Source organism: Musca vetustissima, unplaced genomic scaffold, assembly GCF_032173495.1.
Source record: "Musca vetustissima isolate MV318-11 ecotype Yass unplaced genomic scaffold, APGP_CSIRO_Mvet_v1 utg13749, whole genome shotgun sequence".
Classification (NCBI taxonomy): Eukaryota; Metazoa; Arthropoda; class Insecta; order Diptera; family Muscidae; genus Musca; species Musca vetustissima.
In genome coordinates, this window is record NW_026885959.1 from 510,882 (window position 1) to 527,947 (window position 17,066).

The following is a 17,066-nucleotide window of genomic DNA, read 5'->3' on the forward strand; positions in this document are numbered from 1 at the left end:
TCAACATTTGTACAAAAAGTTTGTCTTTTTTACTTTTTGTAATTTCATTATTTAAAAAAGAAAAATCTACCTAACTATCACAAAAGAACTTACTGAGTAATTAATTACTAAAAGTACGCCGGCGTACCTACTGTTAATATATTATGACATTATTTGCAGAGACTAAAAGTTAGCTAAAATACTCTACATAAAACTCAAAATACTATACATAATTTGAAAATAAATCACTGGCTTAACATGAAAGGGCAATAACACCACTTTTTATAGAAATTGAGATTATGATACGGACATGTCCAATAAGTAAAGTATTACGATTTAATAAAAACTCTGCATCCAATTTATCACATGTCGCTGTCTGTTTTTAATCTCCTGTAAAACTGTAAAATGTGGACTTATAACCAGCGAAATATTTTATTAATTATTTAAAATTGTTGAATAATTTTTACAAAAGAAATTCGGCATTTTAAAAGGCAGATTTTAATTAATTTTAAATTATTCATCATAATGCACATACACACAAAATATGTTTTTTTTTAATACAACAGGTCACTATGAGAAACAAATTATAATCAGTCGAAAGCTACACATTATGAGCAGTCATGTGACGCATTCTGCCCTCTAACAATTAGTACCACATTTCGTTGAGATTTCATTGTAAACGTCCTATTCCTAGAATTTATAAAAAAATACGTCAAAATATCTAAGGAGTATTAGTTGTGTCTGTTTACTCCATATTTGGTACAAATTGTTAAATGTCTGTTTACCCAAAAATCCAGTTAAAGAGGGTAAAGTGAGAGAGCAAGTCTGACAATTCAGCAACAAAAAACTTACTGGAGTTTATTTTGAATCAGCTGTCAGTAATTTTTGAATCAACTGTTTTATGACCAAACAACAAAAAAAGGAATCTACTAATTTTACAAGTTTTGCAACTTATTATTCTTTGTAAACTTTGTACTCGAAAAATTTGACCAAGTAATAATACGTGGCATAATTACACAAGGTAGTCTCATGCAGACATATGATTCCAATTTTTTCATAATTTTAATTTTGACAACATTCAGCTTTCAAAATTTAAATGAAAATATCCTCCTTCGAAATGTACGCACAACACGTGTTCAGTGGCAATAAGTAAGAAAATTCGCGAATCTGCAGATTATTTGCTGAATCTTATCTTCTATCAAGAAGATTAATTGCACCAAAATTATTTGTTGGTTCATTTTGTTTATAAATGTCAAAAATATATATGTACATTGTAGTTAACGCTTTCCTTAAAAAAAATCCGCAAAAACAAAAATCAATTAAATTAACCGTGGCCATGAACAAAGTCATCGTTATTTTTAAAATTCATTCATTTCGTATATCTGTCTGATTTCGTATTTTTGTTGTTGCTGTTCTTGTTTTAAGTTCAAATTTTCCTTTTTTCCTCTTGTTTTGTAGGAGTTTATTTTAAACGATGTTCCAATTGCAGATACCACAAATGATGCCATTTCTTATTCATGTTCTTGTTTTTTTTTTTTATTTTTGTCTGAGGTAAAATATCAACAATTTTGAAATTGTTTTTGTTTCAGACTTTCTCTAGTTAGCATTCTGTAATTACATTTTCGGGAAATTGCCTTTTTCTCCCCTCCCAAGTCTGTCGATAATGAAAAGTTCATGACTAACGGGGAATTTCAATAAAAATGTAGTGCAGCATTTTTGTTGAAACGGCTAAGAATTTTATTCAAACCATGCCAACCTAGCCGCAAATGTGAATGCCAAATTCGCGCAAATGTTAATCACCAATTTTGTATTTGAAAATAGGTAGAATTTTATTTATAGTGGGATGCCGTCTAGTGGAAGACCTTTACAGACTGAAGAATTTAAAGGGGAAATGTTATTTTTTACAAAAAACAAACGCAGCCAGCCATTTAGGCCAATTTTGTTATTAGCTTTTTCGATGGCTAATAAGCTTTGTTTGACTAATGTGAAATTTCACTCTGGATTATTATTTAAAAGTAGAAGAAAGGTTTATTCAATATTAATTTACCATTCCAAATCTTAGCATTCCTATTAGCCCATAAAGATTTATATGGATTATAAAATTAAACCAAAATGTATCCGGAATGTGTTGGCAAATCAGTTGACACCGTGAAATAAATGCACAATATCTTCTCAAAATCTGTCAGAATTTTTGGTGAATATTTTTGGCACTGTGTCAAGAATCAGTCGTTCTTAAAGCAAAAGTTACGATTACTTTTACTATTGATTGTCAAAATCATTATGACTAATAAAACTTAATTCAATAAATTCATGAGCAAGCTAAAAATTTTCATTTCAATGGAAATTTGTTATTGGGTGTTTAAAAGATCTCCTGCACTGCACTTAAAATCCCATAAAATACTTAAATGTTATTTTTACATCGTAGACCGAGAAATAGACAAATAGGCTAGCTGGCTGTGGATCTGTCTGTCCGATCGGCCTGTCGTTTGGTTGCTTGCTTGGTTAACGTGGAGTAGTAGAGAATAGCCTCGGTACTGCACACACACACTCGAACAATACATTAAGATAAAAATAATCATCGGCTCTCACTTGAAACGTTTTCCAAGTGGAAAGAGAAAGAGAGTGGAAGAATCCCCACATATCCCATCCAATTGTGTTCAACAGGAAAAAGAAAATTGGAAAACTTATTTTTGGATATGAAAATATACAACCAAGAGGATGGAAACAAAGAAAATGAGGCAATCCCACCAAATATCTAGCAGAGAATATACGAGTAGACCCATCGCTAAGAACCACACATCATTAATCTTACCAAAGATCCCCAATATGAAAATAAACAAATTCAACAACAACTAAAAATCTTGGCCACTTTTATCAAAATGTCTATTCGTTCGTACGTTTCTCGATCCGCACCATCGCTTTTAACAACAACGTGTTACAATACCAAAATACATTTGTTCTTTATAAATAATTCCCTCTTCCTTCGTTTGGATAACAGATTAAGAGGGCACGTATGTTTGTATTTCAGGGGGAAATGTTTCCCTACACAAAACTAAATAAATAAATAAAACTTCATCACCAATGATGTCACACTTCATTCAAAGTTATAAATTATACCGGATAAGGAAATTTGAAATATTTTCTTTCATTTTGAGAACAATAAATCTGAAAACTCTTCAAGATACATACAATTTTGAAGAGATTTGCTTACAATGGTACATAGGTTAAAAATTTACTAATATTGTCCTTATAGATATTTCATTGCATATAGGATCGAAAAACTAAATCCTACTATTTTTGACTAGTATTAATATATATGATTTAGCAAAAAATCGAGATTACAACGATATAGTTTTATTGTCTAATATTAGTTATGTCTGGTCACCGTATATATATAAAAAAATTTTTGACTTTGGTCAAAATTTAAATAACGGCTGATTGAAATACATCGAATTGTCCTGAATAAATCTTACTAGAAGAAATTTATCCAGTAACATTCAGTAAGTTCTCAGCGTTGAACTGTCAAAGTAGCACTCTCTCTCTTCGCTCTTACCCAGTGGGGAAAGTTAGAACGTATTACATTGAAAATCTTTACATTATATAATGTATCCATAAGAATCGAGAAAAAAATATAATTGAACAAAAATTTAAATTAATTAAGACATGATAGAAGATACATATATAATATATCCCGAAGGTAACGGGAAGGTAATTTCAATTGACAAAAAATACATACTAATTACCATGGCATAATTATGGAAGGCAGTCTCATTTGAGAAATTTATAACGGCAACCCTTTTTAACTCATCTATCAATTTCAAGAGAATTTGTCAGTTTGTATGTATGGTGCACCAATAAAGACGTAATTTTGTTAAAGTCGTTGGAAAATTATTAGCGAAAAAGATTAATTTGAAAAGTTCGGGAACGCAAATCTAGTAAATATGCCAAAATTAGGTGGCAATACTTCAAAATCAACATAACAGCCAATCAGAAGTTTACCATTTTTTCTCGGACAAATTTTTCGAGTAAAAAGTTTACAAAGAGAACGCCATTTCGTTTTGTGTTCTCTTAAATTTGGTTCAATGTTTTACCCATTTTGTGGTTCAGGAACGGGCTTCGAGTAAAAAGTTGCAAATATATATGTAAAATCGTTAAATTTGTAATTATAAATATATGAATAATTTAATGCAACCCGGAAAATAAAATATTTAACATATTACTAAGGACCTATAAAAGAATATATTACCACTCATTGATTACATTATGCATAATATGGATAGTATAGAGGAATATATTATTTTCGCAGGACATGCAGCGGATAATGCATACTGTAATCAATAAATTATTGTGGCTTTGCATTACCCCCCGTTCGTTTACCATCGATTACATTTTCCCACTGGGTATTTATTGGACTTTGGAGTAAACAGACACCATCCTGTAACATTTGGTAAAATTTTTTAGCAAATATCGTGTAAACAACCATTACAATATACAAGAAAATATAGTAAAATTCCGATTAAATAAATTTCTTCATTGATTGTGAATTTTTTATTTAGTTTTTTTCAATGATTTAGTTTTTTTCTATTCTAAATAGTTCACAATTTGGTCATGTCAAATATAAAAGAGCTACTATTGTTCGATTTTAAATGAAGTGAGGTGATCTCAATTTTTAAACAATAATATCGGCGATAAAACAATTTGCATTAATTAAAAAAATTACAATCAGACAATAACTCAATACTGTCGGCAAATTTTAATTGAATTTCGAAAAATAAATGCAAACATTTTCGCCTTGATCGAAGTGAAAATGAGATGTGATCATCAGCAACAACAACAACATCCATAAAACTAACAGCAACGCCAGCATCAGCTGAACGTCAAATGTAAACAGCATCACTGACATCATTGCTGTCTCTCAAATACTTTCATTCATTCAAATTATTTGAGAGCAAAGGCAAGCAATGAAAGCGTTGCAACAAACATGATGAAAAACGAAAGGAAAATCGAATAAGAACCAACGGAAACAATGTAAATGAAAACGAATAAAAATTGTTATTGTTGTCGGTGTTGTCGCTGTCGTCGTCGGTGTGACATGTGCCCCTACCATCCAATCAAACTATTAATCATCGTTTGAATGCAATTGTCGACCATCAAAACAGAATGCTATTCTTTGTATTTTTTTAATTAACATTTTATTAGAAATAAGTCAAAAGGTTACAAATACGGTCTATTGTAGGCTACACCTGTAGCGGAACAAATTCGTACAATATGTAGTTAGAAGTAGTTAATAGATTTAAAGAGAGATTATTTCACACAATTGTTTGTTCTCAAAATAGAAAATAAAATACATAGACAACAAGATCCGAATTAATCTCAAATCTAGTTAATTGAGAACAAATTTAAAATGTGCAATATACTATCAAAACCCAACGGAGGAAGGGGAAATATTTATATAATAAAGGGGAATTTCATTCCAATCTTGTTAATAGGGAACAAATTTAAAATTTGAAATATTATAATATCAAGACTCAACTTTTAAGGAACGGGGAATATTTATATAACAAATGGGACTATGCACTATGATTGGGATACAAGCATTTGTTCGAATTTATATATTTGTTACCAAAGTGATTCATTTGGCCAAAACAAAAATATCTTCGATTTGTTTCTTGACAAATTATGCCATTTGGCAATTGTTTGTTATTCAATTATTATGCCAAACATGAGGCTGTTTATTTAATTCGTTAACATTTTTCAACACATCTACAAAATAATGTCATTATGTCATTTCTATTTTATATGTGATTTGTTTAAACAAACAATAAATAATATTTAATACAACACACGTCCAGATGCACACCAAGGAAAGAAAACACAAATTTTAACGTTTAACAAAATCTGTTTTTAATTATTCATATTTTGGTTTTCCAAAAAAAAAACATACAAATTTTTATGAGTTCTCATTTCTTATTTTTTTAATGCAATTTGCATTTCATAATTTTTAATGTGTTTCTTTTTTGCATTTAATGAAAAGTGAATTCAGCAAAGTGTATCTGAAAATATATGTATTTTATTTTTCAATTTTATTGTTTTTTTTTCTTCTCATAATTGTGAAATTTTGAAATGCTTTTTTTTTTTTTGCACCAAAACCCAACATTTAAATGACTTGGTAATAAATTACACTACACGACATATATTTGTGTTTGTCTGCGTATAGTATATATAGTTAATTGTTCTTCTACCTACATCTGTGTTTTTCATGTAATTAATTTTATTTTAAATTTATGTAAGAATGTTTATGTCGCCAATGCAATTTCCTCTTTCTCTCTATCTACCTCTCTCTTTCTTTTGTATTGTTGTTTAAAAACAATTTGATTTACAAATTGGGAAATTCACATTGAAATGAAAATTTTTGAAACTTACTGAATGTTACGGGAAAATTTATTCTAATAACATTTACCCATCACAATTCGACGTTTTCTAATTATAGTTTAATTCTAAATGTTGGCCAAAGCCAAGAAACTTTTTTACTTTATGAATTTTATTCTTTAAAAATTAAAAAAATTAAATTCCAAACATTTTAAGTGAAATTACGAAATATTTTGCAAAATCTTACAGGATGTAGTCTGTTTACTGTTCTCAGTATTATTGCAAAAGAGAATAAAACGACTTACTCTCTGAAATAAAATTTACTTAGTAAATGTAACCAGTCAAAGCTAATATGCAAAACTAATCTTGCCAACGTTGACAGAACAGAAACTGTATTCCAAAACCTCTATAATACGGTACTATTTTTGCTCTAAAAACAATTTCTCGCTCCGAAATCTAAAAAAATGTGTAGCTAAATTTATGATATTGGAAAAATAAAATCTTTTTCTTATTTTTTTTTATCTAGCAAAAATAGTGCATGTGTAGTACTATAGACCTATAGGTTTGATTTTTTAACTCAACATCCGTATATTAACAAAATTTTTTGAAAACTTACCTTGTAATTGCAGAATTGTCATTTGATATTCTGCCAACTTCTCATCGACATAGTCTTGCGATTGATTCGCTATAATTTCTGCTGTTGATGGACCATATTCCTCTTCATCATCGTAAATCACATAGGATTTAGGTTGTGGAGGCTCGAGCGGTACACCAACATAGTCGTATTGGTTTTGTGATTGAGGACGTTGCTGTGGTGATTGACCTATGGATGATGATGGATGATATTGTGGTTGTTGTTGTTGCTGTTGTCTCATATACTGCTGTTGCTGTGTTTCGTAGGCATGAGACATTGGAGTTTGACGATTACTGCCAAAGGTGAAATCCGAATTAGGCGTTTGACAGACAATCGGCGACGGAGTAGGAGACAATTGAAATGAACTGGCAGCAGCAGCACCGCCACCAACGCCATATGAGTTTTGTAACTGCAACGGACGGAAAGGTTTGGGGCCATTACTTTGGCCTACGCCGTATGGGGTTGGAGAGGCAGCCACCTTAGGGGGCAACTGTGGCGTAGTTGGCTGCGAATTGGCATAGAACGATGGCTGCATGAAGGGGGCCGGTGACTGATTGCCAGCCAAGGGCGATTGTTGCGGCCACTGTGGTCTCGGGTGAGGTATATTATTTGTGCCACGTGTTCCTCGAAGATTATTTGGTCCCGGTGACATGGCATGACCAAATGGCGTGGGACTCATAGGTGCTGGCGAGGGCATGGACGGACGTCGTGGGCCCGATATAATTGGTGGAGGGCTTGGAGCTACCGGAGTCCAAGGCGAAGGGGGCCTGTACATAAACGAAGAGGGTGACGGCGATGGTGGATTAGGTCCACGAGGATTCCAGCCACGTGGTCCACCGAAGGGTGGTTGATTTGGCGGCGGTTGCTGCCCGGACATTTTGTTGCTTTACTTTACGATTTGTAAGACGGGATAGTTTCTTGTTATAGCTTGCACAGTATATCTAAAAAAATCTTTCTTTTTTGCACTTTTGATTTCAAACACTTTTCTCTGTTAACACTTGCAATTTCCTTTAAATAATATTTATATATATTTTTTCTTTTTTGTTATCTTTTTTTTTTTTTTGAATTAAATTCTGGACACTTGTTTATTGAAACATTTTACACTGAAAGAAATTTAAGAAAAAAATCATTGATGAGTATTTGTTATTATTTTTTATTTTGAGTATTTGTTGGTAGAGAAATATTATTTCGATTTCAAAGGCTACAACCAAAAAATAAAGCAAATGGCGGCAGCTCCCCTAGTTAAATATGGACGCACCTGTCTGGCCCATATATTTATTGTGATGATTGTTTATGACAGGAAATTTAGAAAAAAAATTAAAAAAAAACGATGTCATCCACAACTGTCAAATAATGCGAAATGATCGAAAACATCCGATGTCACATTTATTTTAAACATTTATGTCATTATTCTGGGTCATTGGGTATATATGTATATATACCCAAAAACAATGTATATTAGACTGTGCCAAATTTCAAAATTTATAAAAAATGGATTGGATTTCATTTTATTCGTCAAGTAAAAAAGTACTTTGAGAGTGAACAGTGAACAAGCCTAAATATTTCTCAAATTCCGGAATGAGATTATAATATATTTTCTGCCAACTGCTGACGAAAATTTGATGTTTTTGTTTTTTCTGACAAAACCACCCCCACACTGACCTTGTATATTGAGATTATACAAACTAATAAAAATCAAATTATGATATTTGTTGTCGATATGTCCAAACGCGGTGGCCAAACATTTAAAATTATGATTGGCTCTATATTTTTTTATGAAAAGACTGAAGTCACCTGCATGCTTCCTCCTTCTTCGGCAAAATAATATCTATGAGATTAAGATAATTTATTATACAATATCTTTGCCAAAAATATGAGAATATTTTTCAATATTAAGTAATATTGAAAATATTTTCCTTGATGAATAGACAAACGGAACAGTTCTTATTTCCAATGGATATTGGTCGTATTTTATTGTCTTTTAAATGTTAGCCTAATAAAATTATAAAAAAATATAAAACGCTGATATTAGCTGAATCTGTTTAATCTACATTTGTACCTGGTGGAGTGTATATTAAAATGTACATTTCAGCATTTCACCTCAAAATAATCGCCTGATAACCTATAAAGTGAATTAAGCCAGGTCAGTCGGCTGAAAGCAATATTTTGTAGAGCTATACCCACTAATTACAAATGTGAAATCACATTTTGAAAATTATATGTAACTAATCTAAAATGGCGGATCAAATTTAAGAATAAAAAATCATTTCTTTTCTTGGCAGTATTTAAAATAAGAAAGTCATTAAATAGTATTTTTATGTAGTTTTATCTTAAAATTATGCAGCCGATATCTAGCAAAGGTTTGGAACGTAATAAAAGTTAAAAACAGTGGAGTAATTTTATAAACATATTGTTCATACACAATTGGTAGTCTTATAGCGAACTACAGATGAAGCGAAACTTCACGAATGATAAAATTTCGCTGCAATCCTCGTCGATTTGTTCGTTCGCTAGCATTTGTTGCTGAAGAACATTCTTTTGTAAAACTCAAAAAACAAATGTTCGCGAATGCTCCCAGACCTGAAGTCAGTTTTTCAAAATTCAAAATATGGATATTGGTTCCACCATTTTGAATTTTGAAAAACTGACTCCAGATAGGCAATCAGCGACCCCAAAACCCACCGAGTGACAAGATTCAAGCGAATCTGGTTAATATTTCATAAAAATTTTGGTCACTCCGTTCTAAAAACTTCAAATGCGTTTTTCTCGAAATTACATTTTTCAAGAAGTATTCATGTGGTGGACAAGATTTCTCATAAACTACTGAACCGTTAAGCTTCGAATTTGTAGAGCCTATTTTACACATAAATGACTAGTTCGTGAACGAAGGACTTTTTATTTTAATAAAAACTTTTATTTCTATTAATCTTAAATTTGTTGCTTACAAAAGCATATTTTTCAAAAAAAAAAAATTACGGCAATTTTGTCAATATTGAACATTTTTTAAACCCTTCGTTCACGAATTGTGTATAGATTCGCACAAACAGAAAAGATTTGGATTTTTGATTTTAAGTGATCTGTTTTCGAAAACCTTGCAATAGATCCAGTATTTTGAAATATTTTTTGGTTTTTTAATTATTTTTAAACATTCAATTATATCTAATTAAAGAAAAAAATTGCTAAAAATTAAATTTTTTGACCATATTAGTCATTGATCAAAATACTCCTGTACGTACTGTCATGTTTAACAATTATTAAAAAAGAAAAACTAATTTTCATCCAAACTTTTTTCTATGTATTTTTTTTATTTCCGTTGGGCACTCGGTATGTGGCGGCGCTAAAAAATACAAATTTCCTTACAACCACTACAAAATCAAAAACATAAATTATTGAGTAGTGGGGGTATTCTAAAATGGAACGGCACAGTGGTTCATTTGTTTGTAGATATTTTTTTGAACTCTTTTGAAAACTCCATAGGTTGTGTATATGAAAAAAATTGCTAGTGGGAGAGCCATACAGGACTCGTTCTTTTTTCACCTCACGATAAAGAGAAAGAACATGACGAAATAAAATAAAAAAAATGTACCGCCACACTGTAGCTAAAACGTTTGGACGAACTATGGCGCGATGATTTTTTTTTTCTTTTTCAATATCGTGTTGTTTTTTGATGTTTGCTCCCGCCGACTGCCCGGCAATGCTTTGGCCGATGATTTTGAAAATTCAAAAATAGAAATGAACTCAGTTCGTTAAACTGTGTGCAGCAGCAACATCGCCATTGGCGTCTTCAACACGAAACCACAAAATTCTGGCCACGAAAGGTACTACCAGCAAAAGAGTGCCACTCATTGATGTCCCTCCCGTCGTCGTCTGTTTCATCATTGTCTGGCTATGTGTAAATTTGTATTATAATTTGTTTTTTTTTTCAATTTTGTGATTTAATTTTTTTCATAAATTTAAGAATCTTTCTATTAAATTTTGCATATTTTTATTTTTTTCGGTTGCTTTGCTTTCGTTTATTTGAAATCGAAACATTATTTCTCTTTTTTTCACTTAAAATCTTAATATTTAATGGAAATTCTTGAAACCACATCGAAAGTGGCTGTGCGAGGACACGCCATTTTGTGTGTGAGAATGTATCGAACAAAAAATCCCACTTCGATTATGTAATTTCAGAAAATGCTGTCACTGTCACTTTTATTTGCTTCGCTCTGCGACACTAACCAGTAAAATTACCACGTTTTTTCGCACGCTTGCTACGCGTTTTAACGACTTTATCCCGTTCGTTACGATTTCAAAATTGTAACAGACTTTTAGTATCTCTCCTCCGCACTAGGCACATATACCACGATATGCTTTGTAAATGTAGATGAGGGGGGACGACGAATGTGTGTTGGTGTGTGAGTGTATTCTATGTTAGAGATGAGGAAGATTTACTATTTGTATGTGGAACAACGAATCCTCTCGAGAAGAAAAACCGAGAACAACACTCGACGAGTACGAAACACTAACTGATCGACCAAATGAAAATTCCAATTAGAATTTTCACAAAATTCGAATCCCCACGCAGATTTTCACAAACACACACGAATTGTGGCAAACGAAGAGAAGATCTTTTCCTTCGTGTAAATACGAAGAAGCACCCAAGATGTGATCTAGTCAAGCGAGCAACACAAGAAATGAGCATATGTGTGTCGATCGTCTGTCTGATGATGCCGATTGTGGCGTGCATCTTCACACATACTTACCGCTTTGGTAAGTATCTTCTGAGAGGGTTGACGTCGACCGACCACTGCAAATATTAAACATTAAAATCACATTGTGTGTGTAGAACATACATTTTAATTTGATTTGGTATACAGATAAAATTGATTGATTACAAGGAGATTGATTCGGATGAGATGTTTAATTTCAATTCGATCAAATATCGATTGGTTCTCCCAATATATACAATTACAACAGATATCGGGAGAAGTAGCCCTACTGACTACATCTTTGGATCTTATATATGTAGGCTTGGTAAAATATTACGATGTGCAATCATAGGATCAAATCGGATACTCCATCCCCTTTATATGAAATTTACAAGTTTTTTTAATGATGACCCTTTATGGGAAAGGAAGAAGAAGTGAACCATTGGGCCCAATCTACGGGCTCGATTTAGGTTAGGTAAGTATATTACGACGTGCAAAGTTTTGATAAAATTGGATATTCCATTTATATTAACTGTAAAATTTTTCAAAATATTGACTCTTTTCTTTCATTTGACTTCATTCACAGTGTTTTTTTTTTTTAATTTAGATGAAACTGACACTCAAGAATGCGTCAGGTAATAGTCGTAACTTTTTTGTACGTTTTGTTATTAAAACCATATCTTATTAAAACCGCAATAGTTATAAACTATTTTGGCTGTTAAACAAATCCATATGTATTTATACTGTTTTATGTATCAAATATAACACTTTCCCGACTCTCAATATTAGTCATTCACATTAAATGAAAGACAAAATCTGTTCTACGTCCAAAAGCGAATTGTTGCGAATTGCTCGAAAGCCAACTTTTATTTCATTTCTTTTTCTTTCTATTTTTACGAAATTGTAAACATAAACAATACTGCATTTATATTCGATGTTCGTAAATAAGAATGGTTCAACAAATGAACATTTTTTATTTATTTATTTCAATTATATATTAAGTTTGTCTGCGTACTTTTCCAGTAATAATTACTCAGTATATTCTTTTCTGAGAGTTAGAACGAACAAAACAATAAGTAAAAAAATATAATATCATGGCCTATTAATAAAATCTACCGGAAGGCGAATTCATACCAAAGTTTTGTCTTGCTTTCAACTTGTTAATTTCGAAATACCAAATGTCAATACAAAATGGGTATCATTTTAGACGTTATAAAAATACCTTTCTATTGATTGGTATATATATAACTGGATTTCCTATTTTCCGGCACGTTAGAAAAGTTTTCAATCATTTTCCCAGTTTCATAACTGATAACCACGAAGATAATATCCTTGGATAAGACGGACGTCCTACAAACTTTATAACGATGAGAATATGGGTACTTTGGTATACTTTAAACGAAGTAACGGTTAACCTTATAAAACATGGACTATATTTTATTTATTTATTAAAACAAATTTTCCCGTAATGCCGGCATGTACCAATTGTCGGCATCTGTTGTATATAACTTCAAATAACTAACCAAATATGAAAAATACCTTGCATAATATTGGAACCTATCTTTGTGTAAAATTTCGAGCTAAGTACATTTATTCAGCCAAAATTTTAATCCTAAATTCATTTAACCTCTGAAATGATTAATTTAGCCATGCCGAGAATGGAATTACAGGTTCCCAAAGTCGGCACCATGTTTTACAATTGTAATATTTTAATAAATAAAATTTTTTCATATAACTTTTTAATACAACACTGATGGGTACGTCCGATAATAATAATTTATTAATACAAATAGCAGAAAAATCGATTAAATATATCATTTTTGTTTAACTAAAATGCGACGTGCCGAATATTGGCAAAAAGGCGCTATTTTACCTAATTATCAATTTACTCAACTTTAATACAAATTATTTCAACAAATTTTTATTGCATCGGGGAGTAAACTAATTTTCAAAACAGATGAACCTGAATACAATATAGTAAAAAAGGCACTCGGAATGGGGAAATTTTTAAAATGCGAAAATATATGATTTTTCCCTTTGCTGCGGCTTACACACACATTTAATGGACATCTTTAACTGTCATTTTTTCATCATTCCTTACACTTTATGCCATTCTTCTCTCTTCGGAATAATAATGCTTAGTTCTACTCCTAAATCAAAAAATCTTTATTACTATTATTCTTCTATTTTTTTCTGTTTAATAATTTTAGTTAACAGTTGAATTACTGGCCAAACTTTATAGGTAAATATGAAAAAAAGTAATTGTACTTATTTTGTTGGTCAGCCAAATTTAGAATTTTTCATAAAAGTAGCACCATAATATTGTTAATTTTTTCATTTTTTAACTTGTTATGTCAATGAAACATTATGCAACTGAAATTAAACATTTTCCAAATTAAACGAAACCCTTATTTTTGTACACACACTATGTGTCATGCTGTCATGCCTATGAACTCCTTTTTTATTCATTATTTCAAAAATGTTTTTTGTCCCAAAAATTTTGAGTCGTATATTTCACCCTTTTTTATTTCGTCGCAGTTTTATGATTAAGAAACATGTTTTAATTTCAAATTTTCATAGAACAAAAATGTATTCCTAGTTATGCAAATGGTATAAATATTACAATGTGGGGCATAGCTGTCCATCTGATTGCAATTTTTTCTCATGGTTTGCCTTATTCTAACAAATCAAAATACAAATTTTGTCTATGTGTGTTTATTTTTTTAATACCATGTCAAATAAGTTGAATTATAATAAAATTTATTTGAAATTATACTGATTTTTTACAGCGTTGTTCTGGAAGTAATTACTTTGGTGTGGGTAAAACAAAAACGTCATTGAATTTTTCTACTGGATTTGGGAATAAATCATAACAGTTCATTCAATTTTACCGTTACAATTGGAAAAGGTTTCGTTTAATTTGCAAAACGTTTTAATTTAATTTGGAAAATGTTTTCTTTAATTTGGAAAAAAGTTTCATTTAATTTAGAATAGGCTTCATTTAATCTGTAAAATATTGTTTAAAAGAATTATACTACTTCAGTATTGAGTATAATGAATTTTAAACATCAATTTCCAGGATCTAGGGAGGTGATTGACTACTAAATTCACAAATTCTAGATTTTGGAACAGGACAATTTTATCGAAGAAGTGAATTTACATACAATTTGTCATAAACGGCTTAATAAAAACAGCGGATAGCATTTAACTTAAGGGAACCCCCCCCCCCCCCCCCCCCCCCCCCCCCATTCCCGATTTTAATTTTTCAAGATTTTCAATGGGCTGGTAAATGCTTTTTAAGGTTTGTAAGTCTCAATTTAGATTGGACGAGTTTACTTGCGGCAAGTCTTTGTTTGCCGGAGAGACGGGCAAGGGGTATAGAAATTGAAAAAAATTGCCCGTACCTACAATTTTCTGGCAATTCGTTTTGTGCATTTCGTATTTGTTGACATTTTATATATTTAAATGTGAAAAAACAATAAATAAAAAAATATTTTGGAAACCGAATTGCCTAGTATAGACGCATGAAGCAAGTTCAAAAGAGAACGATAAAAATTGCCGCAACTAAACTCGCCTAATATAAATCAGGATTAACTTTGCACATATATAATTGAAGATTTAAAAGAGAAGAAATATAATTTACAAAAAATTTTTGTTATTGTTTTGTTGTTGTTTTTTGTAATTAAAGAAAAGTCCTTATTTTTGATGGCGGGCATGATAACTCCTCACTGGAACATCGGAATCCGAAAATTCCAACGGTGCTAGACAGAGTACATGTCTGGCTCTCGTATGAACTAGGATTATTGACTTCGCTCTAAAATTAACAAAATGGTGGACATTTGAAAAAATTTTTTGGAAAATCGGCGATTTTTTACCAAAAACCAAGGTAAAAAATAAGGAAGATGTTCACCGATTGGCTTAATCCTAGTTCATACGAGAGCTATACACTCCCAGAGAAAAGTTGCAAAATTTGGAACCGATTTGATTATTCGTTTTTGAGTTATCGTGCCCGCCATTCACAAAAAATGTTTAGAGAAAAACGTGTTTAAAGTTTGAGAAGTCCTTCAGCCGTCACTTGATGCTGGCACAATAAATCGGATATATCTTCAGGGACATTCTTTAATTAGTGTAGATTCGAATTATACCAACAAAAATTTTGACCCCGAGAATGTGGGGGGTCCCCTTAAATTATTTAACTAGCAAATGAAATAATAGCTAATATGTACACAAATATGGTTGTGATTGATTGATGCACCTCGCTTCAAATGGTCAAGCGGGCTTATTAAAAAATCACCAAGAAGTGGTCTGGGCGATGTCCAGTTCTTGAGAACGCAGCGGAATTCGGATCGTTTGCTACAGACACTCCAACACCACACAGCAACTCGATTTGTTGTTGCCCGTCTACATAGGCGAGAATTACGATCAAAATTGTTAATCAACGTTCTTCCGCCACCGACAACTGATTTCGGTAGAAATATTTTGAAATTTGCAGACATCGTTCATTCACGTACTTCACTATTATCCAAATATTGAGATGAAGTATTGTTTTCCACTTTATGTACCGACTGTGCGTGTATTATGGCGCCACCGCCAAGTTGACTACATTTAATAAATTGACACTGACAGTTCGATATTTAGTGCAAGTATGCGTTCACAATTCGAATACAAAGGTGTAAAGTTTATATTGGAAAACCCTACACGTATTCTGACAAAAAATATTAAGTATAATATTTAGTAGAAATATAAATATTATACTTAATATTTTTCTGGTTTTGGAATCTAGTAATATGTTCATATATTGGAAAACATGCCTGTTCCAACATGCATACACCACATTACGTATTAGCTCTTAACTGTCATGAACGTATAGCGTAAATTATTTATTGTACGCTCTCATTTAATTGCCGAGTAGCATCGGTGGTTATTTAATTATCAAATAACCGTGGAATTTGCAACACTATAGAAGTAGAAGAAGAAAAACAATAAAAAATCGGCAAATATATAAATTTATTTATATTTTTAAGTATTTATCAAGTATTTTTCTGCAAAAAAAAAACCGAATAGTAGCAAAAAATTTGTGCTACTGCCGATGGGAATTGTGCTAAACTACAATATTCGACAAAGCTCAATAGACTGTGCGCGGAAAACAAATTCTTATTGGAAATAAAACAATTCATTTTCTTTGGTATACGGAAAACAATACAAACAATGAGCGGAGTGACGGAATAACCAGAACTAGACAGTATTTACACTTGAAACGGGCATTTATCCACAGAGCCAAAACTTAGTAAGGTCCTGTGGGTTTTTGGATGTATTTCACGGGGACTTTGGTCATGTGCTAATTATATGTCCTTTAACCACCACCAAACTGACCAATCATACCTTCTGTTGCT

The 17,066-nt window shown here is 31.6% G+C and overlaps 1 protein-coding gene across 1 annotated transcript in view; it reads right to left on the minus strand.

Annotated features, from left to right (window-relative positions):
- The window catches only part of LOC133333316 (titin), a 173,513-nt gene extending 165,589 nt beyond the window's left edge, over nucleotides 1–7,924 (minus strand). The window contains exon 1 of the mRNA XM_061541630.1: nucleotides 6,965–7,924. Coding sequence (XP_061397614.1) covers nucleotides 6,965–7,859 — 895 coding nt within the window. The 5' untranslated portion in view covers nucleotides 7,860–7,924. The remainder of the gene's footprint in view (nucleotides 1–6,964) is intronic.
- Nucleotides 7,925–17,066: the final 9,142 nt, after the last annotated feature.